The sequence below is a fragment of the Eulemur rufifrons genome, chromosome 28 (assembly GCF_041146395.1).
Source record: "Eulemur rufifrons isolate Redbay chromosome 28, OSU_ERuf_1, whole genome shotgun sequence".
NCBI lineage: Eukaryota > Metazoa > Chordata > Mammalia > Primates > Lemuridae > Eulemur > Eulemur rufifrons.
In genome coordinates, this window is record NC_091010.1 from 47,061,470 (window position 1) to 47,089,341 (window position 27,872).

The 27,872-nt window shown below is 40.6% G+C and overlaps 1 protein-coding gene across 1 annotated transcript; it reads right to left on the reverse strand.

Annotated features, from left to right (window-relative positions):
- Positions 1-120: 120 nt before the first annotated feature.
- On the reverse strand, positions 121-27,872 carry LOC138376304 (cytochrome P450 2C23-like). Its single transcript, XM_069460518.1, has 9 exons — positions 27,599-27,872; positions 21,194-21,356; positions 16,982-17,131; positions 16,125-16,285; positions 15,440-15,616; positions 10,916-11,057; positions 9,772-9,959; positions 4,465-4,606; positions 121-3,231 (listed from the first exon to the last, which is right to left on the reverse strand). The coding sequence occupies exons 1-9, from the start codon at positions 27,776-27,778 to the stop codon at positions 3,050-3,052; spliced, it is 1,485 nt and encodes a 494-aa protein (XP_069316619.1). The 5' UTR covers positions 27,779-27,872; the 3' UTR covers positions 121-3,049.

Genomic DNA, 27,872 nt, shown 5'->3' on the forward strand with positions numbered 1-27,872 from the left:
GTTGGGGTGTTTGGGGAGTGATGGATAAGGGGCACAGAGTTTCTTTTTTGGGGTGATAAAATTATTTAAAATCGTGGTGATAGTTGCATAACTGTGAATATACTAAAAGCCATCAAGTCCTACACTTTAAATGGGTGAATTTTGTGGCATGTGAATGACATTGCAAATCTGTTAAAAAAAGGGCAAACTTCCCACAGTTTCCCATACCCCTTCCACTCACATCCCATAGGCTAGAACTTACAGCCTTGCCTATGTGCGAGGGAAGCAGACAAATATAGTTCTTTATCCAAGACAACCATGTGCCCAGCTAAAAATCAGAGGTTTTATTATGCTAGAATGACATTGCGGAACACTGGCATCTCTCTGCCCACCCTTAGACCTCAGACCGTGTCAGTCCACCCAGAGAGGGTCACTGGACGGACTTCCCAGGAACATGACAATCCCAGGGAAACTGATCTCTTTCCCAGGGATGTGTTGGCTCTATGTCCTTACATATTTTGGATCAAAATTCACTTCATTTGGCAGTCATTCTTCATAGTTTTGTTTTTATAACTTTTTTCCTTGTTCGATTGAAAGTGGAAGTTTCTTTTTCATTTTTCGCTCTCTTATTTTGCTCTCAGTTGGTTTCAAGAGTTGGAAGTGGATTCAAAATGTCCTTTTCCCACTATCTTTAACTCGAATTTGCCAGACTAAGTATTCTTGAACATATTTTCTTCTAAACTCAGCCCCGTGCAATCCTTCGGGAGTTTCCCCTACTTTTTGCATCTAGCCCAACGTCCAGGGCTGGATGTTCAATGCTATCTACAAACGGCTGGCTCCTTCTCCCCAGATGAATTTCCCTCAGCACCCCCCACCCCCCCACTCTCTGCTCCAGTTACATCTCACTTTCAATAGAAGTTTCATATAAACTGTAGAGTGCTGTGCATCTGTTAGTTGTATTTCTTATCTTCTTATTGCTTTGGCTTTACCCCTTTGCCTGTCCCTCAGGGACTGCAAATGCAACCTGAGTCTAAATGCAGCGTCTCTTCTCCCCACCCCCATAGCTGCTCCTCTTGGGAAATGGCACCACCTGTCGCCCAAGTCAAAAAAACGTGGGAGCCATTCTAAGTGCTTCCTTCTCACTCGTGTCCCACGTTTCCTTATTCAGTGTTCCGCCTGACGGTCCTCACAGCTGGCCCTCGCCTGCCCCCTCTGCTGCTGCCGCCTCCGCTCTGCTCCGTCCGTCCTTGCCTGGATCACTTCAACAGCCCCCCACCACTGCACACGCCACACAGCCGCCACCAGGACCTTTCTTCAGTGCAAACCCCGTCTTGTCTCCTCTTGCCTCTCCCTTCGCTGTTTAGCTCATTTAACTGGTCCTCCCTTCTCCTCAGCTAAGTCCAAACTTCTTCACCCGGCAGAGGCCCTCCAGGTCCCTGAGTCTCCCGTCTCTGCAGTCAGAGCCCCTCCTCGCCAGCGCCCTCCCTCCTTCCTGCTCACACCCAGCCACCCGCAATCTTTCCAAGGCCTCTGAGTTTTTGAACATCTTCTCTCCCTCCATTTGGAAAAGTTAGCTGATTCATAGTTGTGTTTCAAACGTAAGTTCAAGCATCATTGTCTCTAAACTTTTCCTATCACTTTCCCCTGGTCTGATTTCAGCGTCCCTCCTTTGTGTTTCTGTAAAATTCTGTGCATACTTTTCCACAAACGTTCCATTACGCTGTAATTGTTGGCTTATTTGTTTGTCTTCCCTGATTAAAATATAAGTTACTGAAGGACAGGGATCCTACCTTCTTTGTTTCTGGGTTCCCCCAGCCCCTAGCGTAGATGTGGCATGTAACAGGTATTCTTGTTGAAAAGCAATAATAAATAATAAACTATCTCCTCTGCATTTACATTTTGTTGACTTAAAAAAAAAAGGGCAGGAAATGACTACGTGGAATTCCAGAAACCTAGGCTCTACCATATGTCCCACTAACCCTGCTTCCAACAGGGCAATCGTTGGTTTGGTGGCATGTTGACTCAGGTTGCCCCTGGCCAATGGAAAGCATGATGGCATGGACTCTGAGTCCAGTCTGTACCAGCGTTGCCTAATTTGTAAATAGCCTGTACCTGTGTAATCCTCCTTGTCGGGAGTAAAGTGGTTCTTTCTGAGTTTGGAAAAACTAATGTGATGTGTGTTTACTGACATGACATCAGTGAGGACATCAGGGTATCAGGCGGAAGGTTAACTGGGAAGAGGAGCCTGCCTCTAAATGATCTGGTCATTTAGCATGAAGGGACTACCACATATCAGACTTTAAGTAGCCCATTAACTGGGCCAGTAATGGGCTATGGGTCTAAATGTAGTAGGAGAAACCATATTTCATTGATTCTAAGATGCTCTTTATTTCACATTTTAATGTCTCTGAAACTGGAATGTACCTTAGAACAGATGGCATTTTAAATTTAGAGAAATATAGCATTATAAGAAAGTATAAGAAAAATCCAGCCAGGCACAGTGGCTCATGCCTGTAATCCTAGCACTTTGGAAGGCCAAGGTGGGAGGATTGCTTGAGCCCAGCAGTTCAAGACCAGCCTGAGCAAGAGTGAGACCCGGTGTTTACAAAAAATAGAAAAATTAACCTGGCGTGGTGGTGCGTGCCTGTAGTCCCAGCTATAGGCATAGCTGCAGCCTTGAACTCCTGGGCTCAAGCAATCCTCCTGCCTCAGTCTCTTGCATATCTGGGACTACAGGTGCATGCTACCACCCCAGCTAATTTTTCTAAATTTTGTAGAGATGTCCCTGGTAAAGGCCTTTTGTGGGCCTGGACTTGGTTCTGCTGGAGCACAGTTTATAAAGAACTGTAAAGTGTGTAAAAATATTGTTTGTTCCTTAGAGTTTTCAAGGCCCAGCTCCTTTTTGTGAAGGGATTTGTAGATATAAACAAATGTCCTTCCAGTTTTGAGTGAGTAGTGTTTCTGTTCTAGGCAGTATCTAAAATGAAGAAGTAGACTGTTTCTAGGGAGGTGGAGGGGGTGGCAGGAAAACAGTTACTTTGATTTGAATGGTTAAAAGGGAAAAGTTCTTTTATCTGGGAATAAGGCGCAGCTTGTAGGGTGGTGGGATATTGATAAACCCAGTAGCAATGGGCTTGATATCTAGTTCCTTTGGATCCACCAGGGGCTTCAGGGAAAAGTTTTGCAGAATGGTGGTAAAGAACAGGAACAGCTCCATGAGGGCCAGGCCCTCTCCAACACAGGCCCGTTTTCCTAGAAGGAGGAAACACTTCTGTTAGTTCTCTTCACATTCAAATTCAATATGCCTCTAAAAGCCATTGAAAACCCTGATGAGAAGAGACTATCATAAACTACTAGAGGTAATCAATCTGTATAGTCTTTCTAGTGGAATATTTTGTCAATACATAATCAAAACACTCCAAAGAAATTTTCACTCTTCAGTAATTCTCTTTCTGGGGATCTATTTACATGAAATAGAGATTCACCTATGATAATGTCCCTTGCATCATTATTTATGCATTGATGAATTAGATGAAACCTAGACATCGTCTATAATAGATTGGTTGAATAAATCATTATGCCTCTATCATACAATGCAAAACCAGATATGTTTATATGAAAGATTAATACCACAGACTTTTATCACAGTATATACTAAGAGCCGGTTATCAAATGGATTATACAGAATGAACCAAATTTTATTCTAAAAAATGCATTATATATATTTAGAGTTTTTAAGTCTATACAGTAAAATAATAACAGTGATTATCTCCATAGGGTGAAATTGCAGATAATTTTTATTTCCTTCTCTTTTTTGCTTTTCTGTATTTTCCATTTTTTATATTTAACATTTATTATCATTGTAATTAGAAAACATAATGAATATTATTTTTGAAAATACTAATCAAATGAATACATAAGATAACAAGGAAAAATTACACGTGCTGGCCAATCCTAAATCACATTTGCGTCCTTCTGGGACATTGTGACTGGGAGCCAAGCAGCTCTTGCATTGAGGAGAGACGTGTGTGGGGCTTCAAATTTCACAGAGGAAGAAGGAAGTAGCGGAGGCTTTGATGGCCTCTGGCTCTAAGAATCAGCAACTTAGTAACAGTTAAGAAAGAAACTTGAACACTTTGTTTTGGAAAAGTCAATATTAAAACGGGAAGATCAACAGAGAGAAGTTTGCAAAAGCAGGTCCCTTTGTCATCTGGTAACATGTGACATCTGAATTGGATTGACTGGCTTTGGTTTCTTTAAAAACTGGCATTATACTCAATTACCAAACAACCAAACAGTCTCTGGATGACTTACCTATTGGTGAACAGACTTAAAGGGCTCCACCCAGAATTGGGAGGTTGTAAGCTTGATCGACTGACTTTGCTATTATCAATGGATTACTTACATATATTATAAATTCAGTGATGATAAAAAGTGGGTCAAAATATGCAGTTGTGTGGTATGAATGGATTTATTTGTATTTACCAAGGGAAAAAGGCACGAAGTAGTCTGTTTTCTTGAAGCAGCCATTTTTATCCAGAAAGTGTCCTGGGTCAAACCTCTCTGGGTTGGGAAACTCTTTGCAATCCAGCAAGATGGAAGACAGTGATGGCAATACAGTAGTGCCCTGCAACCGAGAAATGGAGAGTGCAGTGGCACACTATTGTGCTTACTTTTGGTTCATAAACAAGTCGAACATGCTTATTTATAGTGGATTTCAGAGCACTCTTAAGCTTGCCTGATGAGTGATTTTTTTCAAGTTATGGCTATTTTATACACACCATCATACAATAGCTTTTATCTAGTAGTAAAATGGTTCTCTGTGGGAAGAGTGATATTTTGGTCAATGTACAATAACTTATGATTGTTGAAAACTTGTGGTTTGTAACCCATAGTGTCTAGATATGAGCTTTACTAGAATTGCTGCCTCAAATCAGAAGAGCTTGCTTTTTCACTATATTTTTCTTTCTGGATTCAGGTGTGAATGAAAGAAAATGACATCTAGAAACTTGGATTTATTGACTCAAACCCTCGCCTATAAAATGGGACAGGGTAGCAATGAAAACAACAACAATAAGCTTTCCTCCTTGCCTCATAAGATTTTTTGTGAGGCTTAAATGACAAAATAATAATGATAACTACCATTTATATTGGACCCTTCACATTTGCCTAACACTGAGCTTGGTTGTTTATAAATCTCATTTAATTCTCATATCAACTGTAGCAAATAGGTGCAGTTTTTGTTCACATTATATAAATGAGAAAATTGAGGTTCAGAAAGAATAAATAGGCTGGGCACGGTGGCTCACACCTGTAACCCTAGCACTTTGGGAGGCTGAGGAAGATCACTTGAGGCCAGGAGTTCAAGACCAGCCTGGGCAAGAGTAAGACCCTATCTTTACAAAAAAATAGAAAAATTAGCTGGGCACGGTGGTGTACACCTATAGTCCCAGCTATTTGGGAGGCTGAGGCAGGAGGATCACTTAAGCTCAAGAATTTGAGGTTGCAGTGAGCTATGATGACGCCACTGCACTCTAGCCTGGACAACAGAGCAAGATTCCATTTCCAAAAAAGAAGGAGGAGGAGGGGGAGGGGTGAGGGAAGGGGAGGGGGAGAGGGAATAACTTGCCTGAGGTTATACTTTTGGCAAATGGCATAGTTAGAATTTGAACCATATTCTATCTGATCATAAAGTGCCCCTGTTTAAGTGAAAGTTTCCTTTTTCCATTTTTACTTTATTTTATATTTCCTTAAACATTATTTGTACGATTATTGGAGCTGGTAATACATGCACATGGTATACAATACCAAAAAATGTACACAAGGGTAAAAATTGAAAATAAGTCTCCTTAGACAGTGTACTCATCACCTTGTTACCTTCTTGATGTAATCACTGTTACCAATTTATGATATATCATCTGGGAATTATCTCATGTATTAAAACACACACACACATGCACACATAAAGCCCCCACTGTTTTCACAGAAATGGTAGCATTCTATAGTGTTCTATAGCTTAGCATTCTACTTTATATAAATATCGATTTTTTTTTTTTTTTTTTTGGAGACAGTCTCGCTCTTTTGCCCTGGCTAGAGTGCCGTGGCATCAGCCTGGCTCACAGCAACCTCAAACTCCTGGGCTCAAGCAATCATCCTGCCTCAGCCTCTCGAGTAGCTGGGACTACAGGCATGTGCCACCATGCCTGGCTAATTTTTTCTATATATTTTTAGTTGTCTAGACAATTTCTTTCTGTTTTTTTAGTGGAGACGGGATCTCACTCTTGCTCAGGCTGGTCTCAAACTCCTGAGCTCAAACGATCCGCCCGCCTCAGCCTCCCAGAGTGCTGGGATTACAGGCGTGAGCCACTGCGCCTGGCTGTAAATATCGATTTAACACTTATTTTTTAATGGACATTCAGGGATTTTCCAGTCTTTAAATATCAAAAATATTGCTGCAATAAATATTCATTTCATATTTTGGGGAAAATACACAAAAGGGATAAATTTGTAGTAGTGAAACTACTCTTCAAGTTCTATGTGTGTTTTGAATTTTGATAGATATTGCTACATTGCCTACTATAGAGGTTACACCAATTTACACTATTAGAAAGAATATGGGTTTTTTTGAACATCCTGCCAACATATTAACTGATAAATAAAAACGTTTCTTTATAATTTTTATTTTCAATATGTTTTATTGTGTGAGTATATTTTTACATGTTTAAACAAATCTGCAATTACTTTTATTCAAATTTTAATTTTGTTTCCCTTGTACTGTATCTGTTGGTTTTGGGGTTTGTTACTGACTATAGGAGTTCATTTTATTTTTCAGGAATTAATCTTTTGCTCTTATGCGCTATGCAAAATTTTCTCTCAGTTTGCCATTTGTCTTTTTCATTCATTTCCTTTTCTAGGCAGATTTTTATTATTTGCTTGTATCCAAATTCATCCATTTTTAAATTTATGGCCTTCTTGTTCCCCTTTTCTTTGGTCGATGTTAGAAAATCTTTTGTCCCTCTGAAATTCTCAAAAAAAATTGCTTTTATTTCTAGTGCTTTTACAGTTTAATATTCTATGTGCCCATATTTAAGCCACAAAGAATAAATTTTCTTGTCAGGTGTGAAGCAGGAATCTGTTATTTTTTTCTATTTCCCCTGGGAATTTTCCAACCTCTATTAAGTAATCCATATTTTCTCTCTAGGTTAAAGACAAAAGGTCACCTTTATCATGTAGCCAGTTTCCATACGTAATAAGGTTTATTTCTAGACTTTATTTGATAAATCTGTCTGCTTATTCAAAAAGCTACAATATATTATTTTAATAATTGTGGTTTTATATTATGTTTTAATATTTGGAAGGACCTGTCCTTGATTATTCTTTATTTTTAAATTTTCCATATTGAATTTGGGATCTGTTAGTTTAGTCTTCAAAAATATCTGGTTGATATTTTCATTTAGATCTTATAAATGTATAGATCAATTTTGGGATAACTTCTATCTTCCTGCCCAGGTAAAGAATAAGTCCTTTAATTTATTCAAAATTTTATATCTCTCATTAACATCTTAAAATTTTCTTTCTTTAAATCTTTAAAGTCTTTAAAATTTGAAAATGTTTTAAAATCTTACAAATTTCTCTTGGCATTGTCTTCTGAAAGTGAAAAAAAATTAAGTTAAATCTTGCAAATTTCTTGTTACCTTTATCCCCAAATATTCTATCATTGTCATTTTTTATTAATGAAAACTTTATTATATTTTTTAAAATAGTTTTTATTTTATACAGGGTCAAGATTGATTTTTTTTACTAATAAATTTGTACCCGACCACTGTGTATTTCTTCTATCTTGCAATGGTACTGTAGTTAATTTTCTTGTGTTTTCCAGGTACAATTATATCATCTACAAATTTTGCTTTCATCTTTTAAATTTTTTTATCTCTTCCTACTTTTTTCTAATTCTAGTTGAATAATATCGGTAATGGTGGATAGTCTTATCTTATTCCTGATACTAATGGGAATGCGTCCAGCCTTTCATCAGTAAGCATTATCTGGGAGATATGCTTCCTTTGGCCAAAGAGGTATTCATCTGTTCCTAGTTTACTACAGATTAAAAAAATCAAGAATGGATGTTGAATATTATCAAAAGCTTTCTGTACATGTGAGATTATCCTGTGATTTCTTCTCCCCCCAAATTCTATTTATACAGTGAATTTTCTTAAGGTAGATTTCCTAGTGTTGGATCATTCCTGTGTCCTTGATTATCTTTCTGTGTTAGTGGTGTAATATTTTTAATATGATGCTGGCCCAATGTGTTAATAAACTTTTGCATTGACATTTGTAAGATTAGGAATTGTTTCTGTTTTGCAGTAATTTGGTCAGATTTGGCCCCTTTTCATCCTCCTCTATGCTCTGGAGCTGTTTAAATGTAAAGCCCAAACCCTTAATCACTGTGTTAAGACTGACTACATCCTAGTATGCATCTGTCAGGGGTAGCAATGTCCCAAATGTCCTAGAAAAACTCATCCTGGGAGGAGAGGATTAAGATTAAAGGAGGTTACTCTGAATAGCAAGGGCCACAAACAAACAAACAAACACCAGGAGATGAGACTTGGCTTGATTACCCTAGAGCTGTAGGTACATTTTCTTTTCTTTTCTTTTCTTTTCTTTTCTTTTCTTTTTTTTTTTTGAGACAGAGTCTTGCTTTGTTGCCTGGGCTAGAGTGAGTGCCGTGGCGTCAGCCTAGCTCACAGCAACCTCAAACTCCTGGGCTTAAGCGATCCTACTGCCTCAGCCTCCCGAGTAGCTGGGACTACAGGCGTGTGCCACCATGCCCAGCTATTTTTTATATATATATATATATATATATATATATATATATATATTTTTTTTTTTTTAGTTGGCCAGATAATTTCTTTCTATTTTTAGTAGAGACAGAGTCTCGCTCTTGCTCAGGCTGGTCTCGAACTCCTGACCTCAAGCGATCCACTCGCCTCGGCCTCCCAGAGTGCTAGGATTACAGGCGTGAGCCACCGCGCCCGGCCCTGTAGGTACATTTTCTATCTCTTCCTCTCTCCTTCCTTTTCAAAATCCATTATGAAAAATCAGATTTTTGTCCCCATAAGATTCTTTTTTTTTTTTTTTTTTTTTTTTTTTTGAGACAGAGTCTCACCCTGTTGCCCAGGCTAGAGTGAGTGCCGTGGCGTCAGCCTAGCTCACAGCAACCTCAAACTCCTGAGCTCAAGTGATCCTCCTGTCTCAGCCTCCCAAGTAGCTGGGACTACAGGCATGCGCCACCATGCCCGGCTAATTTTTTCTATATATATTTTTAGCTGTCCATATAATTTCTTTCTATTTTTAGTAGAGGTGGGGTCTCGCTCTTGCTCAGGCTGGTCTCGAACTCCTGAGCTCAAACGATCCGCCCACCTCGGCCTCCCAGAGTGCTAGGATTACAGGCGTGAGCCACCGCGCCCGGCCTCCCATAAGATTCTTATTAATGGAAATCACTGCTCACTCAAAACATTTGATATGAAATTGGGAAGGGGCCTTGGAAGCCCCAGGTCAGCCTCCCCCATTCTAGGAAGGCCGAGACAGGGCCCTAGAGGTGACAGTATGGCCTGCAGGTGCACTGCATGGCTGTGACAGATTTCAAATTCTGGGTGTATGACTTTGGCCTCATGTTCTTTCTTTGACTCTCAATGTCCCTCTTGCACTGCAGAACTGAGAAGCCCCTCACAGGCCCCCCCCCAAGGTACCATGACGCCCCTTCTATCCCAGTCAGTGTTCCCAGACACATCTTACCTTGGGGATGACGTACTGTCTGAATTTCGTGTCCTGGGTCACAGCATGGGGCATATTAGAAGGAAGGAGGGTGATGTATCTTTGTATCTCATGCAACGTGGCCTCTGTATAGGGCAGCTTCACCCTGTCCTTCATAGAGGGGCTCAGGTTGTGTCCAATCACACGATAAATTTCTTCATGAACTTTGGCTGCAGAGACATGAATCATGAATGTGACCTGGAAATGCTCTAGAAATGCTTGTAACGTGCAGCAGAAAGTGGCCTAGAAAAGACTCCCAAGGTCAAAGGCATGTTGCTAAGCAGGCCATTGCTCTGCTCCTGATGGGATTTCTATTCTCTCTTTGGCTGTAAACACCAAGGACTTTGCTTCAGGAAACATAAAGGCTGGGTCAGGTGTGTCCTCAGCCTCTTGCCTTAATTGGTTTGTTCTCCAGTATAGGTGAGGGGAGGATCTATGTGGAAGGGCTTACGGCTTATTCCCTGATTCCTGGCAATGCAGCTGTAGAAGGAAAATGTTTAATATTCATTCTAGTGAGAGCATCTTCCTTGTCCACTTCACCTACTCTCCTACGAGTTTTGTGGGAATGGCAAACATCATTATGTTGAGCAATGTAAACACTGACTTTTTACAGACTGTGCTCTGAGAATGTGCTTGAGATTATCCAGCTACTACGATTTCGTTTTTGAATTCCAATTCAAAACTATATCAGAGCTAAAAATCCCCTTTGGGGAGTTTGGTTCATTTTCAAGATGGGAAAATAGAAATCTGCAAGATGAGATAGCTTGTTTGAGGTCGTGCCGTCAGGGCCAGGATGAGAACCCCACGTGGAATCCATGTGCCCCTCTTCCAATGAGGTCTTACTCCTGGGTATAGCATCTCACATATAAGATTTGGCATTTAGAAGCCCCTCTCTGTTTTTAAACTTAAATGGAAGCTTTGAGTTCTTAAAGGTCTCTTTCCTCATCAGCACCGTTAGACAAAATTCTGATCTACAAAAGCAAAGCCACAATGAGTGGTCCTTTGCATGGTGCTCTACGAAGCAGCCCAGAGAAAGCGAAGCATCACGGATGGCAGCACCACAGGCCCCACCCTCCTCCAGGCCGAGATCTCATCTTTTATTTGGTAACTAGCAAATGTGCTGTACCTTCCACCTCTGGGTGTTTCAGTAGGAGCAGGAGCCCAAATCTCAGGGTGATGCTGGTTGTCTCTGTTCCTGCTGAAAACAAACCAGTTCCACAGGTTGCCAAGTTCTCCAAGTTGAACTCAGACTCTGGGTTGAGTTTCTCCTGAGTAGGGTGAAGTTAATGGCTATGTGAGTTAAAGAGAAGGCAGTGGCTTATCAGAACTCCACCATCACACCCCTTCACTATAAATAAGACTCATTTTGCACACTGTCGTGTAGTGAATAAAAAAATCAGCCATGGAGTCGAACGGGTTCAAATCCCAGGTTAGCCAATGCACAGATGTGTGCACGGGGCAAGTTACTCGACCTCCTTTCTCAGTTTCATCACTTGTGAAACTGGGACCAAAACCAGAATATATCCATAGGGTTATTACAAATATTCAAAGAGTTAATGGAGGGGAAGCTCTTAGAACAAGGCCTCACATATACAAATACTCGATGAGGTATCTTCTCTGATTCTATTTAAGGAAAAAAACTAGATGATCAGCTTTGTGTGACACAACATAGAGAAGCTCACTGGTTCATGACTGTTGTTTCCATTGTGTACACAGATGTTAACATTCCCAGCCCCACCCACTCTCATATAACATTCACCATTATTAATGGCATTTCCGATATGAAGACCGTACTTTGAGAGTGACATTTTGATTCAATTTTTCACATGGGATCTACCACACATGTAGAAAATAAATTGATCCAGGACTTAAAAATGGTGAGTGAGCTTTCTATTTTAAAATGACTTTATCAAAGAATAGGGATTGTCTTCTTTGTTGTATCCCCAGCCTTCACAACGGTAAATGTGCTTAGAATTTGTTGAATAAATGAATGTTTAATGATAAAATGAATCAAGTTAATAACAGCTCCCATATTTCACTATGTTTAAATACTTTCTATTGCTGATTGCTTTTTGGTGGGCTTTTAATACCATTGATTTTTAAATTTGAGGAAGTATGAGTCTACTTGTATTAAAAATTTACAAAGAAATATTTTTAAAGCTCTGAATTAAGTTTTTCTTCACTCAATTTTTTTAATGCCAGGTTCCTCCTGCTCATTTCAAAATGGGATGATTTCTGTGTATGGAAGTCCAAATTCTTAAGCACATTATCACTTCCTACCTATAGTCCTTCCTGCCTTTATCTAGAGAATATTGAGCATTTAAAATAACTGCCTCATGGCCGGGTACAGTGGCTCACGCCTGTAATCCTAGCACTCTGGGAGGCCGAGATGGGAGGATTGCTTGAGGTGGGGAGTTTGAGGCCAGCCTGAGCAAGAGCGAGACCCTGTCTCTACTAAAAATAGAAAAAAATTAGTTGGGCGTGTTGGCGCACACCTGTAGTCCCACCTACTCAGGAGGCCGAGGCAGGAGGATGGCCTGAGCCCAGGAGTTTGAGGTTGCTGTGAGCTAGGCTGACGCCACAGCACTCTAGCCCGGGCAGCACAGCAAGACTCTGTGTCAAAAAATAAATTAATTAATTAAATAAGATAAAATAACTCCCTTACAACAAAAAGTCCAACTGGGTATTAAAAAAATCTTTGATGGTGAAGAGAGTTGAGGAGAAAATGGAAATGTCAATATATATTTTATGTCTAACTGTGTAATTTAAGTAGGTTGGACTCTACCATTCCATTTAACTCTTAAATTAAATAGAATTTAATTCTTAACAGCACACAGATCTCTTATTTAGTAAGGTTATAGAGATTTAAGATTAAAATAGAACAAAACTTGCAGGAAAGTAGGGACACTTCAGAAGTTTCTACCCATCTTCTATTGATAGTTATCTTACAGGAAAGTAGAAGTGGAGAGGAGAAGTAGGAATGGTTTGGAATCCAGACAGTTGCATATCAACTTTCTATTTGTTCCTTCCTCCAGCCTAGTTCAGTGGATCTCAAGGCTTTGTTGTGCATGATAACAACTGTCCAGGGTCCCCTCTCAGTGTCCCCTGCATTAGTGAATGGCACTGACCTCTGTCCAGTTGGGCAAGCCAGGAATGTAGCACCTCATCTCTTGCATTTCCCAACTTACCACCAACACTGTTAATTTTGCCTCCTAAATCTCTCTCTCATACCTATTCCCCTCTCTTCACTTCTACCACCAGCGCTGATGGCCAGCATCTCTGCCTTGGACACTCAATAGCCTCATGTGGAAGATGCTGGGTGTCCTTCCCGGGTCCTTTTACTGGCTCAGGTCACCCATCTCCCAGTTGCTGTGGTTCACACCTACAACTCACTCTGGAAGAGTTCCTTGGGCACTGGTGCCACATTGCCAGGAGGTGCCTGAGAGTTAGTGGCCCTCACCACCTCCACCACTGACTGGGGTGCCTGTAGCCAGTGGCTGATTTGTGCAGGGGACAAAAGTCCAGCTCCCTTGCCTCAGGGCATGGCAAACTCTGCAGTGCAATTTATACTCTAGAGCCTCCTGTAGGCTCAGGTGGAGACTAGATTACATGAACCCACATCTGTGTTTATCTTTTCCCCCTTCCCTGTCCTGTTTCTCTCATTCACATAGGTACAAGTTTCTCCTGATGGTGCTACCTTCATAAATCACTTTCACACGAATGCCTGTTTTAGGCTTTACAACTAGGAAACCTGCTCTAAGACAACTCCTAGCTGCTCTCTGTGAATCCATTATTGACCTCTCCAATCTATCTTCCACATCACAAACAAGATAATTCTCTATACAATGCTTAGATCCTGCAAATAATTTCCATTGATGTTAGGATAGAAACGAAGCTGAGTGCCGTGGCCTCCCAGGTCCTGCTGCCCCAGCTTTCCTCCCATGCTCACCTCTCAGTCACGCTGCCTTCCTTTCTCTCCCTCCTATTCCCAAGGCTCCTTCTGCCTCAGGGCCTTTGCACTCATCTCATTCTCCTGCTTGGTTTATTTTTCTCTACCATCTTCACATTGATAATCCCTACTCGCCCCTCGTTCTTAGCTCCATTATTGCTCATGCCGGGATGGACCCCATGGGCCTTGGGTTAGAAGCCCCTCCTTGGCTCACATTAGTTCCTGCCACATTCTCCCAGAGCAGCTTGTACTTCTCCTCTTAGCATGTCACTGTTATCGCTTGTTTTAATGATCTTTGCTCTAAACTACAAGCTCCATTAAGACAAGGATTATATTGCTATTAATGAGTAAATTTATTCAAAAACTTTTTATGTGCACCCTTAATAGTCCAGGCCTTGTGCTAGTTGCTGGTAATACAAAGTGTGGAAAATGCACAGTGCCCCAGCCCTCTGGGAATACACAGTATAGTAGAAAGTATAGAAATAAATAAATATTTCAGGGGGGTGGGGGGGGCACGGGCAATATATATAACCTAAACTTTTATACCCCCATAATATGCCGAAATAAAAAAAAATATTTCATTAAGCAGTGACAAGTACTATGAAAGAAAATTGCAGGGTATTATCTGACTCAGCATTTTATCCCCAAGCAAGTCTGATACACAGTGGGTGCTAAATAAAAATTTTGAATGATTGAATTAATAACCTGGCTATGTTTTTTTTCTCTTTTCCAAAGGAATATCTAGTCCTCTGAGAGTCCATCAGAATGAATAGGACGTTTTGATGTACCTCGTTGGTAAGTGGTATGATTTTTAAAATGCCTCTACTGATTCCAGGGAAATCTGTGAGAAGTAGAAGGAACATCAACATGCTGGCCTTAAACTTGCTTTCTCAGGGAACCAGGCCTCAGAGAGCTTAAGAAGACTAACCAGGTTACTATTAATTAAGTGCTTGCTATAATTTGCATATGTATGATGAAGTTGAATGGTATTTTTCTTTCACTTATATATATTTGGGGACCTTTACATAAAAAGTGTGAATTTTAAAGGGCTCAAAGAAGTATCTTCAGATTTTGAGTTGTTACCTGTGTTTAAACGTTTAAATATTTCTTTCCTGTCCTGCTGGATTTCTTTGTTCAGCAGCATTCTGAGGACTGGTGGCTGTGCTGTAGTTGTTATTCAGTATGTTCAATACCACCCACAGTTAATGCTTTAGAATCCTTTATCCAGTGACAATTTCAAAAGCCAAAATGGTTTCTATGTGAAGACACAATCAGTGTTTTATAATGTATTGGTCTGTGACATGTTATCTGGGAAGGCATTGTGGCAAAAATGGCTGGCTATGTAAGTGTAAATGGTCTGCAGAGAAAATGCATGTGTTTTATCCACCCTCAGATAAATATATGTTCAGAAACATACCACGTATATATATGTGTATGTGTGTGTGTGTACATATATATCACATAGCTCATCTTAAATATGTACTGAGAAATTTAAATGCTAATGTTCAAGGGTGGGAAGTAATAGAAATACGAAGGAAAAAGAGCCTTTGGACTATTTCTGAATTTCCATTATTAATGATAGTAATGTACTCCACTGTCAGAAACTGCCAAAGCACCGAGAATTACCTCGTGGTGTGATTCTGCTTTCACACACTCCCACGGAGTGATAAAACACCGTATCAGGAAGACCCGTGCACGTACCTGCTCCATCTTGCTGAGGAAGCAGTCGATGAAGTCCCGAGGGTTATTAGGGTCCCAGGACTCTTGATGCTCCTTCACTTTTTCCAGAATGAAATATTTAAGATCATTAAGTCTTTTTGAGAATACTCTGTGCTTTCCAGGGAGATACCTTATGAGCGTTGGCCACAAATTGTAAGTCTAAAAATGAAAATAAAATAAAACAAAAATACACCAGAAATTCAATTTGTGAGGAGAGACCCGAGTTTCTGGGCAGAGTGCCTAAGCTCTGTGCCATGTGGCTAAGCAGAATCCCTGCCTCCAGCCCACAAGTGAAGAGAGAATGATTGTCACATGCAGAAGGACAGCCCCTTCCATCTCCTTGCTGGTCCCCTCTCGGCCATCTCCAGCATCGCAGAGGGGACACTGTGCTTAGGGCCTTAAAAGAAACATAAGCAACTGGGAATGCTCTGGCTTCTTCCTTTGTGAGTAAATCCATAGGGGCAAACCGAGGGCAAACTTGCATGGATGCTGGGCAAAGTGACAGTGCACTCATTCACTCAACACACAGGGAGGGGAGGGGACAGTGCTCAAGTTGGCACTTGGTTCATAGAGCGGGTCAGGGCAGCTCACAGCCCTTTACTCTGCCTGCCGGTGACCAGTGGGCCGATGAGATCAACCACGAATGCAGATACCGCTGTGTCCTCACCTGGATCCAAGGAGAGTTTATTTCCTTAAAATTTTCATTTAACAAATCCATCAGAAAGAGGAATGTCTCATTCTTGTACTGGAACCGCTCATTGAAGAGGATGGAGCAGATCACGTTGCAGGGAGCGCAGGCAAGGATGAACATGGGGTCAAACGGCTGCGCTGATGTGAGGAAAGAACAGCTCTACTGTTGACGGTTTTAATCATCCTGCATTAGGATTTCAAGACCTGGGCTTCCCTCCCATCAGATTTATACATATAGTTCGTTGTCCTCTAAACTTCCCCAGATTAAGACATAAACATCTTATAATAATACTATTAATAATCATATGTATACATATATAACACTATTATAATTAGTAATATGTATAAATATTGTATTATAGCATATGATATTGTGTGCTATATAGTATTATGGTATACTACTAATAATATATTTGATTATATGAATGCTATTAATATAATAGTATTAATAGCAACGAGTAATATTGTGGAGCATTTAGGATATGTTGGATACTACGTAAATGTCCATACTATATCCTTTCATCTTCACTCTGAGGTTTGGTTTTTAGCCCCACTTCTCAGATAAGGAAAATGCATCTTAGAACTAAGTTAAGTCATTTGTTCAAATTTACGCATCTAGTTAGTACTGAAGTTGGGAAAAAAATGCAGACAGAGGATTTCCGTGTCCTGGCTTAGAGCTTCGGAGATCATTTTCTTCCCATCCCTTTCCTCCTAGCTCCCTCCCTGATGAAGAGGGCAGACGATGGGCCACAGTGACTCCCACGGGAGGGGCAGGGATTGGGCCTGTGTGCAGGAAGTCTGCTCGCCCCCAGGGGCACGGTCAAGGGAATTCACATTCTGTTTTCCTTAACTCCTCCACCAGGCACCGGGCTTCTTCCTGCACCCTCTCCTCCATGCTTCTCTTCCCCATCCCAAAGTTTCTCAGGGCCATGAGGGAGAAGCGTCGCATTTGCTTCCACCTCTCTCCATTACTGAAAAGGAGCCCTAGAAAAGAAGCAAAGAACAGGAAAATATTTGTGTCATACAGTCCAGCTTTCCCTATAGCTGTTCTCCTGTGTCCACCCTAAATGGTTTCCAATGCCCCTTCCTTATCAGTGATTAAGAGCTTACAGTCTGAAAGCACATGTTCTGTGGTTTGGGTGGAAATTTTTGTCCTTAAAAAATAAAATCCAAGCTCTGGTCAACAGGAGGCAGAAATGGTATAATTGGACAAGGGGAATTGTTGGTAGGTGGGAATATTCTCAAGTATGGAAGAGTCCTCTGTCTGGTTTTGTTAAAGATAGTCAAAACAGGCCAGGCGCGGTGGCTCACACCTGTATCCTAGCACTCTGGGAGGCCAAGGCAGGAGGATCACTTGAGCCCAAGAGTTCAAAGTTGCAGTGAGACATGATTCTACCACTGCACTTCAGCCTGGGTGATAGAGTGAGACCCTGTCTCTAAAAAAAATAAATAAATAAGATTTTAATTTTCATTTAGTTAAAAATATGTTTTAATTTCCTTGAGCCTTCCTCTTTAACCCAGGGTTATTTAGAAGTATGTTGTTTAACTTTTAAATACTTGGGGATTTTCCTGATAGCTTTTTGTTACTGATTTCTACTTTTAGTCAGTTATGATCTGATAACATAGTTTATATGAAATCTATTCTTTAAAATTTGTTAAATTTTCTTTTTCTTGTGACCCAGAGTATGATCTGTCCTTGTGAATTTTCCATTTACACTTGAGAAGAATGTGTATTCTGCCTTTGCTTCTGTTGGGCCTTTAGTATGGAGGTTTAGCTAATCTAGTCTGCAGTTTGCCTGGTTTGAAGTTTGTTACCTGTGGTTCCTCTCAGTGTATCTCAGACTGGGGTTTCCTGTAGTGAGACCTTGCTTTTGTGCCCCTACTTGGCTTTGGGTCTTCCCTTTGCACTGTTTCCTGGAGAGAGACTGTCTTTTGCGTCTCTTCTAGCTGTTTTCCGTTATTATTTTTAATCGAGGATTTTTAGAGTAATGGAGAGGTAGTGAGAAGAAGAGGGGTGCTCTCTGACTTTCTGATTAACCCTCAAACTCAGGCAGGTAATGTGAACCAGGCCTCAGGGATGCGGCCTTCCCAAGTGTTCCTGCCCCTCTGTCCTGGGAGAACAGAGGTAATGCTGGATCCCACCGCCTGTCACCGCCTCTCCCCTAGCGCAGCAGATTTCCACCCAAACCTCAGGCTAGAGTTTTTATGTCCTTTGTCCTGCAGAGTAAGCCTTTTGCCCCTTAGGGCAGGTGGGGGAGATGGCTCTGTGTGGACTTAGGGGAGTCCCGGCCATGGCCGCTGTTCCCCGCAACAAGCAGCACCATAAGCTTCCTCAGGACTGTGCCTGACCGTCCCGTAAAGCCTGCAAGAGGGGGCAAACCTCTCATGTTCCCTCTCGTTTGTGGTCCTCCCCGGAGCTTCACTGCACTTGCTAGCCCCCACTTGGCCGTTCGCAGTTCACTAAACATTTCTGGTCTAATCACCTTCTAAGGTGCTGGGGTGGTATTTGTCCCAGGTAAGCAAATGTTCCGGCCCTCTATCTCCCTGTGGGCTCTTATCTTTCCTGGCTTCCAGGTTACATGCTTGCTCTGAAACCTCAGGTCTCTGATGAGGTCAGAAAAATTAGTTAATTTACTGTTTTTTTTTTTTTTTTTTGGACAGGCGGACAGTGCTCTTCTAGCTTTTTACTTCTCCAAGCTCAAACTGGAAGTCCTCAAATTGTATTTATTGTAACACTCATAAATATTAAAGATTTCCTGCCAGTGGAAAGAATATTTTATCCAACTGTAATAGCAGTTGGGTACAGAGACAGATACACACACAGGGAGGATGTCATATGAACATGAAGGCAGAGTTCACGGTGATGCACCTACAAGCCAAGGAACCCCAAAGATTGCCAGCAAACCACCAGAAGCTAGGGCAGAAGCATGGAATGTATTCTCCCTCACAGCCTCAGAAGGAACCAACCCTGCAGGCACCTTGATCTCAGACTTCTAGCCTCCCCAGCTGTGAGACAGTAAGTTCTGCTGTGCTAAGCCACCCAATGGCAGCCCTCAGGAACTAACACAGAAGGAAAACCAAACTAGCAATGAATAGTTCTTCTCTTTGTGATTTTCCAGAATAGAAAGGTTAGGGGAAGGAAGAGCTGAATTATCCGTTCCCATTACATGCAAGCAAGGAGCAGTAACAAGAATTTTATCGAAAGTTTAGAAACCAATTTTCTCGGAGTTACAAAAATTACAAGTTTCAGACCAATAATTTTTTCCCCTTTTCAGCTCAATCCAGGCCAGCAGCCTCTCCAGGTTAAAAATTAATTTAAAAGGTTACACAGAGACAATGTAATCAAACTGTTTAGCAAAAAGGGAGGTAGTAGAAGGAAGGCTTGGTTAGTTGCTGCTTCTTTTTAAATTCATTTTTATTTTTATTTCTTTTTCTTAAACTCAGTGGTAACAATTGGTTGCTTCCTTAGTTGAACAAATGTACCTTGATCTTATGAGACAGACCAAAAATCACTTCTCTTGTAGCACTTAGCACACTGCATTATATTTAATTAATGATTCATAAATATGCTTTGAAAGAATTTAGTTTCTATTTCCCTGCAACTTGCAATTTTATTATTTTAATTGGTTTGGAGGAGACTTTCAGGCTATCCTAAATTTTTAATTTTGTGATATTCAATACATATATATGTAACACATATCCAGGTTTTGAAACATAATAATAAAATGAATTATCTGTAAACCTGTTATCCAACAAAAGAGCTAGAACATGACACGTACCATTGTCGCTCCCTGTGCATCACCTCCCTGATCCTACCCTCTCTTCCCCATTCCCCCAACAACCAGGCTGTCATTAAAAAGTCTTTCTTTTTTTTTTTTTTTTGAGACAGGGTCTTGCTCTGTCACCCAGGCTAGAGTGCAGTGGTGTGGTCATAGCTCACTGCAACCTGAATTCCTGGGCTCAAGTGATCCTCCTGCCTCAGCCTCCCGAGTCACTGAGACTACAGGTGTGTGCCATTGCGCCTGGCTGAAAACACAGTCATTTCTATATGTAGTGGCTGTCACTATGCCACTGTCTCCTGTGTACACTGGGAAACTATACCCCAACCATGGCTTTTCCAGCTCCCTAAACCCTAAGATCTCTAGGTAACAACTCCTATTTCAAAAGCGTCTCAGATTGTTTTTAGCTCAATTATATTCACAGAATTGACTTACAGGGAACTTGGAGTCTGGTTTTGATGTTCATCTCAATGGAGCTATCAGAGCATCTGTCATATAGTAAAAGAATTTATCTGATCTTTGTCCATAGTTCATGGGAGCTTTTAAATCCTTGGAATTTCCTGAGTGTTAGAAGTTCCTTTGGATCATAGTGGACCACACCTGAGTTTATGCTAAAAAGGTGACTTGTGGGGGTCCCTAGATAGTTTTACAATAGGGGGTAGCCATGCCGGAAAAACCAACTGTGTGTTGAGAGGGTTGGGGCTTTGAACCAGGTGATATCAGCCTGAGCTCTTGGTCTTTAGGGAGTAGGGGGGGCTTGAGATCAAGTTCAATCACATGGCCAATGAGTTAATCAATCAAAAACTGGGCACCGAGGCTCAGGCAAGCTCATTGATGTGCCAAGAGGGTAACACATTCCAATTCCTAGGCAAAGTATATAGAAACTCTGCATTTGGGAGTCTCCAAGACCTCACCCTATGTGTTTTTTCATTTGTATCCCTTATGTAATAAAACTCTATTTGTAAGTATAGCACTTTCTTAAGTTCTGGGAGTTGTTCTAACAAATTACGGGACATGAGGAGTCATGGGAAACCCTGATTTTTAGTCAGGTAGACAGAAGTGTGGGTGACCTGGGAATAGTCTCTTTGGGTACTGTGTCCTTAACCTATGGAGTCTGTGCTAACTCTGGGCAGTTAGTGTCAGAATTACATTGCAGTATTCCAGTGCTTCGTGCAGAACAGATACTCATTAAGTTAGTTAACCAGAATTTTTTGCTAAATATTCAGGTGCCAAAGAAAATTAACCTGTATTTTGATTCAAACCATACCATATCCTTTCTGGGTATCATCAATAATTGGAAAACATCCTCTGCCAAGGAATTTATCACCCTGATCGATCAGAGCTTCCTTCACCACCTCATATCCATGTAAGATCACAGCAGGCCGGGGTCCAAAGTACACGGTGTAAACAGGGCCGTACTCTTTGGCCAACTGGAAGAGATGCAAGCACCCGTGTAAGTGCTATTGTGAAATCTGCTGGAGGCTTGGAGAGAGATTAAGTCATAATTTTACACATGGCTTAGCCTTTGCTCCATCATTCCATTTTAAGAATTCAACCTGAGGTGTCGTCATGGACCATTCTTTCCTTCATTTATATATGCAATCATTCACATATTTACTGAGCATCTTTGCAGTGTCTTTGTGTCAGACCCTGTGCACGGCCCAAGATCCCTCATGGGACTTAAAGTCTAGTAAAAACGACAGGAATAAACACCCCAACTACAATTGCAATACAAATTGAACATAATTCTACAAAGTGATAGAGTATACTGTGTTGGCTGACAAAGGCAGAACTTAATAAAACAGAGGTCAGAAAAGGAGTCTGTGCGGAGGTAATATCACAACTTACCTGAACAGAAACCTGCACAGGAACCAGCACCGCGGTAGGAAAACCTGGACGGTAATTGAAGAATTGCTGGAGGCTCAGGGTGAATAAGTCTAAGAGTTAAAAACTCCAGAGGGGCCCAATCTTGCGGGGAGGAACAAGCTTTTGTGAGTTTTACCTCCAGGACTTCTACCAGGTTCTCACAGTGAAAACTGGAGAAAAATCCCCTCATGCTTCTGGCAGGGAGAGGGGGAAAGTAACCATTGTGAAATAGACTAGAGCATTCTGTTCTTCTTAACAATGTCTGCCCTCAAGAGAATGTATTTTACCAGAGCCTAAACAATTGGGGTTTTATCAGCGCCTGACCAACCCCGAGGAAGGGAAATACCCAACTTCAGCCCCCTCTAGCCTTCCACATGAAGGAAGAGAAATACCTCATCTCAGCTCCCTCCAGCCATTCTGTCCTTCTAATTGGTGGGGGGACTGAGAAGCCCATGTGAAGTTCACTGCCCATGGCCATAAGCGCACTCAAAGACTGAGACACAGCCAGCACAGTGGCTCATGCCTGTAATCCCAGCACTTTGGGAGGCCAAGGTGGGAGGATCATTTGAGCCCAGGAGTTTGAGGCCAGCCTGGGCAACATAGCAAGACCCTGTCTCTAAAAAAAAAAAAAAAAAAAAAATAGAAAAATTAGCTGGGCATGGTGTCATGTGCCTGTAGTCCCAACACTTTGGGAGGCCCAGATGGGAGGATTGCTTGAGGCCAGGAATTTGAGACCAGCGTAGGCAACATAGTGAGACCCAATTTCTACAAAAAATAAAAATAAAAATAATTAGCTGGGCATGGTGGTGCATACCTGTAGTCCCAGCTACTCAGGAGGCTGAGGCAGGAGGATCGCTTGAGCCCAGGAATTCAAGGTTACAGTGAGCTATTATTGCACCACTGCACTGTAGCCAGGATAACAGAGAGAGACCCTGTCTCTAAAAAAATAAAAGACTGAGATATAATCATAGAACTGCAGAACACTCCCTCCACGTCCCCCCACCCACCTCACCACGTGTCACTAATGGCTTATTTACCAGAGTTCCTTTTACCCAGTAAATCATGTCTAGCTTTCAACAAAAAATTACAAGGCATACTAAAAAGTAAAAAACATGATTTGAAGAGTTTGAGAAAGTACCAGAACCACACTGAGATATGGCAGGAATATTGGAATTATCAGACCATAAATTTAAAACTATAATTACCATGTGGAGGGATCTCATGGGAAAAATAGATGACATGTAAGAACAGATGGGCAATGAAAGCAGAGAAATAGAAATACTAATAAAGAATCAAAAAGAAATGTTAGGGCTCAAAAACGCTGTAACAGAAACAAAGAATGTCTTTGATGGGCTCATTAGAAGACTGGGCATGGCTGAGGAAAGAATCTCTGAGCTTGAGGATACATCAATAGAAACATCCAAAACTGAAAAGCAAAGAGAAAAAATCTGGGAAAAAAAGGGACATTACATCAACAAGAAAGAAAAATCACATAATCATATCAATAAATACAGAAAAAGCACTTGAAAAAATCCAACATCTACTCATGATAAAAACTCTCAGCAAATTAGGAATATAGGGGAACTTCTTTAAGTCGATAAAGAACATCTACAAAACCCCTACACCTAACATCACACCTATTTGTGAGAAACCAGAAGCTTTCCTGCTAAGAACAGGAACAAGGCAGAGATATGCCCTCTCACCATTCCTTTTCAAAATTATAACTGGAAGTCTTACCAAATGCAATGAGTCAAGAGAAAAAATTAGAGGTATAGAGACTGGAAAGAAAGAAATAAAACTGTCTTTGCTCACAGATGATGATTGTCTATATAGAAAATTTGAAAGAATCAAGCCATCCACAGTGGATCACACCTGTAATCTCAGCATTTTGGGAAGCTGAGGTGGGAGAATCACTTGAGGCTAGGAGTTTGAGACCAGCCTAGGCAACTTGCGAGATCCTATCTCCACAAAAAGTTTAAAAAATTAGCTGGGCTTGGTGGCACATGCATGTAGTCCCAGCTTCTTGGGAAGCCGAGGCAGGAGGATCACTTGACCCCAGCAGTTTGAGGTTGCAGTTAGCTAGGCTGATGCCACTGCACTCTAGCCTGGGCAACAGAGCAAGACCCTGTTTCAGAACAAACAAACAAAAAAAACCCTCTTGGTTGCAGGATACAAGGTTAATTTACAAAAGTAATCACTTTCCTACATGCCAGCAATGAAAAAGTGGAATTTGAAATTTAAAACACAATACCATTTATATTAGCACCTTCAAAATGAAATACTTAGGTACAAATATAACAAAATACGTACAACATCTATGTGAGGAAAACTATAAAACTTTGAAAAAGGAATTCAAAGAAGAACAAAATAAATGGAGAGATATTCCATGCTCATGGGTAGGAAGACTCAATATTGTTAAGATGTTAGTTCTTTCCAACTTGATCTATAGACTTAATGAATTCCAATCAAAATCATAGCAAGTTATTTTATAGATATCAACAAACTGATTGTAAAGTTTATGTAAAGAAGGAGAAGACACAGAATAGTCAACACAATATTGAAGGAGAAGAACAAAGTTGGAGGACTGACACTATCCAACTTCAAGACTTACTATAAAGCAACAGTAATCAAGACAGTGTGGTATTGGCAAAATAATAGACAAATAGATCAATGAAAAGAATAGAGAGCTCGGAAATAGACTCACATAAATATATTCAACTAATCTTTGACAAAGGAGCAAAGGCAATACAATGGATGAAAGACAAGTTTTTCAACAAACGGTGGTGGAAAAACTGGACATCCATATGTAATAAAATGAATATAGACACAGACCTTACACCTTTCACAAATATTAACTCAAACAGGATCATAGACCTAATTGTAAACTATATTGCAAAACCATAAAAAGTCCTAGAACATAGGAAAACATTTAGGTGAACTTGTATATGACAATGACTTCTTAGATGCAATATAATAGAAGGGCATGACCCATGAAAGAAATAATTGATAAACTTCATTAAAATTACAAACTTCTGCTCTGTGAAAAGCACTGTCAAGAGAATAAAAAGACAAGCCACAGACTAGGAGAAAAACCTTTGCAAAAGACATATCTGATAAAGAACTGTTATCCAAAATATACAAAGAACTCCTAAAATTCAACAATGAGAAAATGAACAATGCAATTTAAAAAAGGGCAAAGGACCTGAAGAGATACCTTACCAAAAAAGATATATGGATGGTGCTATGGTTTGAACGTTCCCTTCAAAAATCATGTTGAAATTTAATTGCCATTGTAACAGTGTTGAGAGGTGGGACCTTTAAGAGGTGATTATATACATCATGAGGGAGAGGGTTAGTTATCGTGGGGGTGGCTTCATGATAAAAAGATGAAGCATGATCCTTGCTTGCTATGTCTTTTGTGCGTGTTTCCTGGCTGCATGATGTCTTCCACCATGGTATGATGCAGTAAGAAAGACTTCAGTAGATGTGACCCCCCCCAACTTGAACTTCCTAGCCTCCAGAACTGCGAGTCAAATAAACTTCTTTTCTTTATAAATTACCCAGTCTGTGGTCTTCTGTAATAGCAGCAGAAAATGGATTAAGACAGTGGCAAATAAGCATATGAAAAGATGCTCCACATCATATATTGTTAGGAAATTGCAAATTAAAACAATGAAGAGCTACCATTACACATCTATTAGAGTGTCCAAAATCCAAAACACAGACACGACCAAATGCTGGCAAGGACGTGGGGCAACAGAAACTCTCATTCATTGCTGGTGAGAATATAAAAAATGATACACTTCGGAAGCATGTCACTTCCAAATGAACCATTTTGGAAGACAGTTGGGCAGTTTCTTATAAAACTAACCATACTTCCACCATGTGATCCAGCAATTGCACTCCTTTGTGTGTGTACCCAAAGGAGTTTCAACTTATGTTCACACAAAAACCTGCACATGGATATTTATAGCAGATTTATAATTTCCAAACTTTGGAAGCAACCAAGACATCCTTTAGTAGGTAAATGGACAAACTATTGTTTTACATCCAAACAATAGCATATTATTCACTGCTAAAAAGAAATGAGCTAATAAATCATGAAAAGACATGGAGGAAACTTAAATGTATATTACTAAATGAAAGAAGTTAATCTGAAAGAGCTATATACTGTGTGATTCCAACTATATAAAATTCTGGAATAGACAAAACTATGAAGACAGCAAAAAGATCAGTGGTTGCCAGGGACTAGGAGCAGGGAGAAATGAATAAACAGAGTACAGGGGATTTTCAGAGCAGTGAAGCCATTCTGTTTGATAATATAGTGGTAGATACAACAGTGGTAGATACATTTTTCCAAACCCACAGAATGTACAACACCATGAGCGTACCCTAACATAAACTATGGACTCTGGGTGATGATGCGTTAGTGTAGGTTCATCAATTGCAACAAATGTACCACCGTGGTATGGGACATCAATAGTCGGGTAGGATATACATATGTGGGGGCAGGAGGTTTACGAGAACTCTGTATTTTCTGCTCATTTTTGCTGTGCCTAATGCTGCTCTAAAAAATAGTCTATTTTTAAAAATTTACTTCTAATCCCCTTGTTTGCATTATTTTTCTCATAGCATTTATAATAGTAAGGTGCTATATATATATATATATATATATATCTTACAGGTTGAGCACCCTTACTCTCAAAATCTGAAATCTGAAATGCTACAAAATTCAAAACTTTTTGAGTGCTGACATGATGCCACAAGTGGAAAATTCCACACCTGACCTCATGTGACAACTTACACTCAAAATGCAGTCAAAACTTAATTTCATGCACAAAATTGTTAAAAATATTGTATAAAATTACCTTCAGGATATATGTATAAGGTGCATATGAAACATGAATAAATTTTGTATTTATACTGGGGACCCATTCCTCACATATGTCATTACATATATGCAAATATTCCAAAATATGAAGAAAATCCAAAATCAGAAATACTTCTGGTCTCCAACAATTTGGATAAGGGATAGGCAACTTGCACTGGCTTGTCTCCGTTTTGTCTGACTCTCCTTACTAGAATTGTATAAGTTATGCAAGGGCAGGGTTCTTTTTTTTTTTTTTCCTCTTCTGTTCTTTGCAGTATTTCCAGAGTCTAAAAGACATCTTGTCAAAAAGTATGGCCTCATTGCATGTTTACCTAATAAATTAGTGCTAAGGCTTATCATCAGAGAAATGTCCTGTATGGTTTCTTATGTCCTGGAGAATATGTTTTTGTACAGTGAATTCGTGGAGACAGTATCTTTTCCTGCAAGAGTATTTCCAAAGGTGTGACCGTCAGCCAGGGCTGCTGAGCTGGGCTGCATGAGAGCAGGTGTTGGGGAGGGGAGTGGGGACCACTCTCTAGGAGGGTCACAAAGCTTCCCATGGATCACTTAGTGTAAAATAATAGTAATAATATAAAAGGATATTTATTACATTTTCACATTTCCTGGGCTTGGGTTTTGGTGTTATACTCTGGGGGAACTGGAAACCTTTCAATTAAAACGTGTTCTGATCCCAGAATTTTCTCATTCACTAGAGTACAACCAATATCTCAAGGCGGGTCAACATCCCTCGCTACCTGCCCTAAAATGCTCCCATCTGGAAAGGAAGAGGGTATCTGTCTTGTAATGCAGAAATAAACACCCACAAGTGTCTCCAAGATGAACAGAACCAAGAAAGATTGAGGTGAGACTGCCGGCCCACAGTGGTCTGAGATACAGAGCCTGGAGATGACCAGCCCCGGAACCAAAGCCCCTTACCTTGGAGAGAGACGCAGGGATGTCCTTGGGGTTTAGTTGCAGCATATTCCCAATGATGGGAAGCGGAGTTGGGCCAGGTGGGAGCCTTCCCGCTGTGTGACTTTTCTTCCACAGCAAAAGGAAAATCAGGCAAGTGACACAAATCACAAGAGCAAGAGTAATGATTTCTAGCAACTCCATTTCAATCTCAGATGTTAGCAACTGTCTGGATTGTTTGCTAGAAAGCAAAGGCTTGTGCAGGGTGTGTACCCTGCTGGGCAAAGGCTGGTCTGAG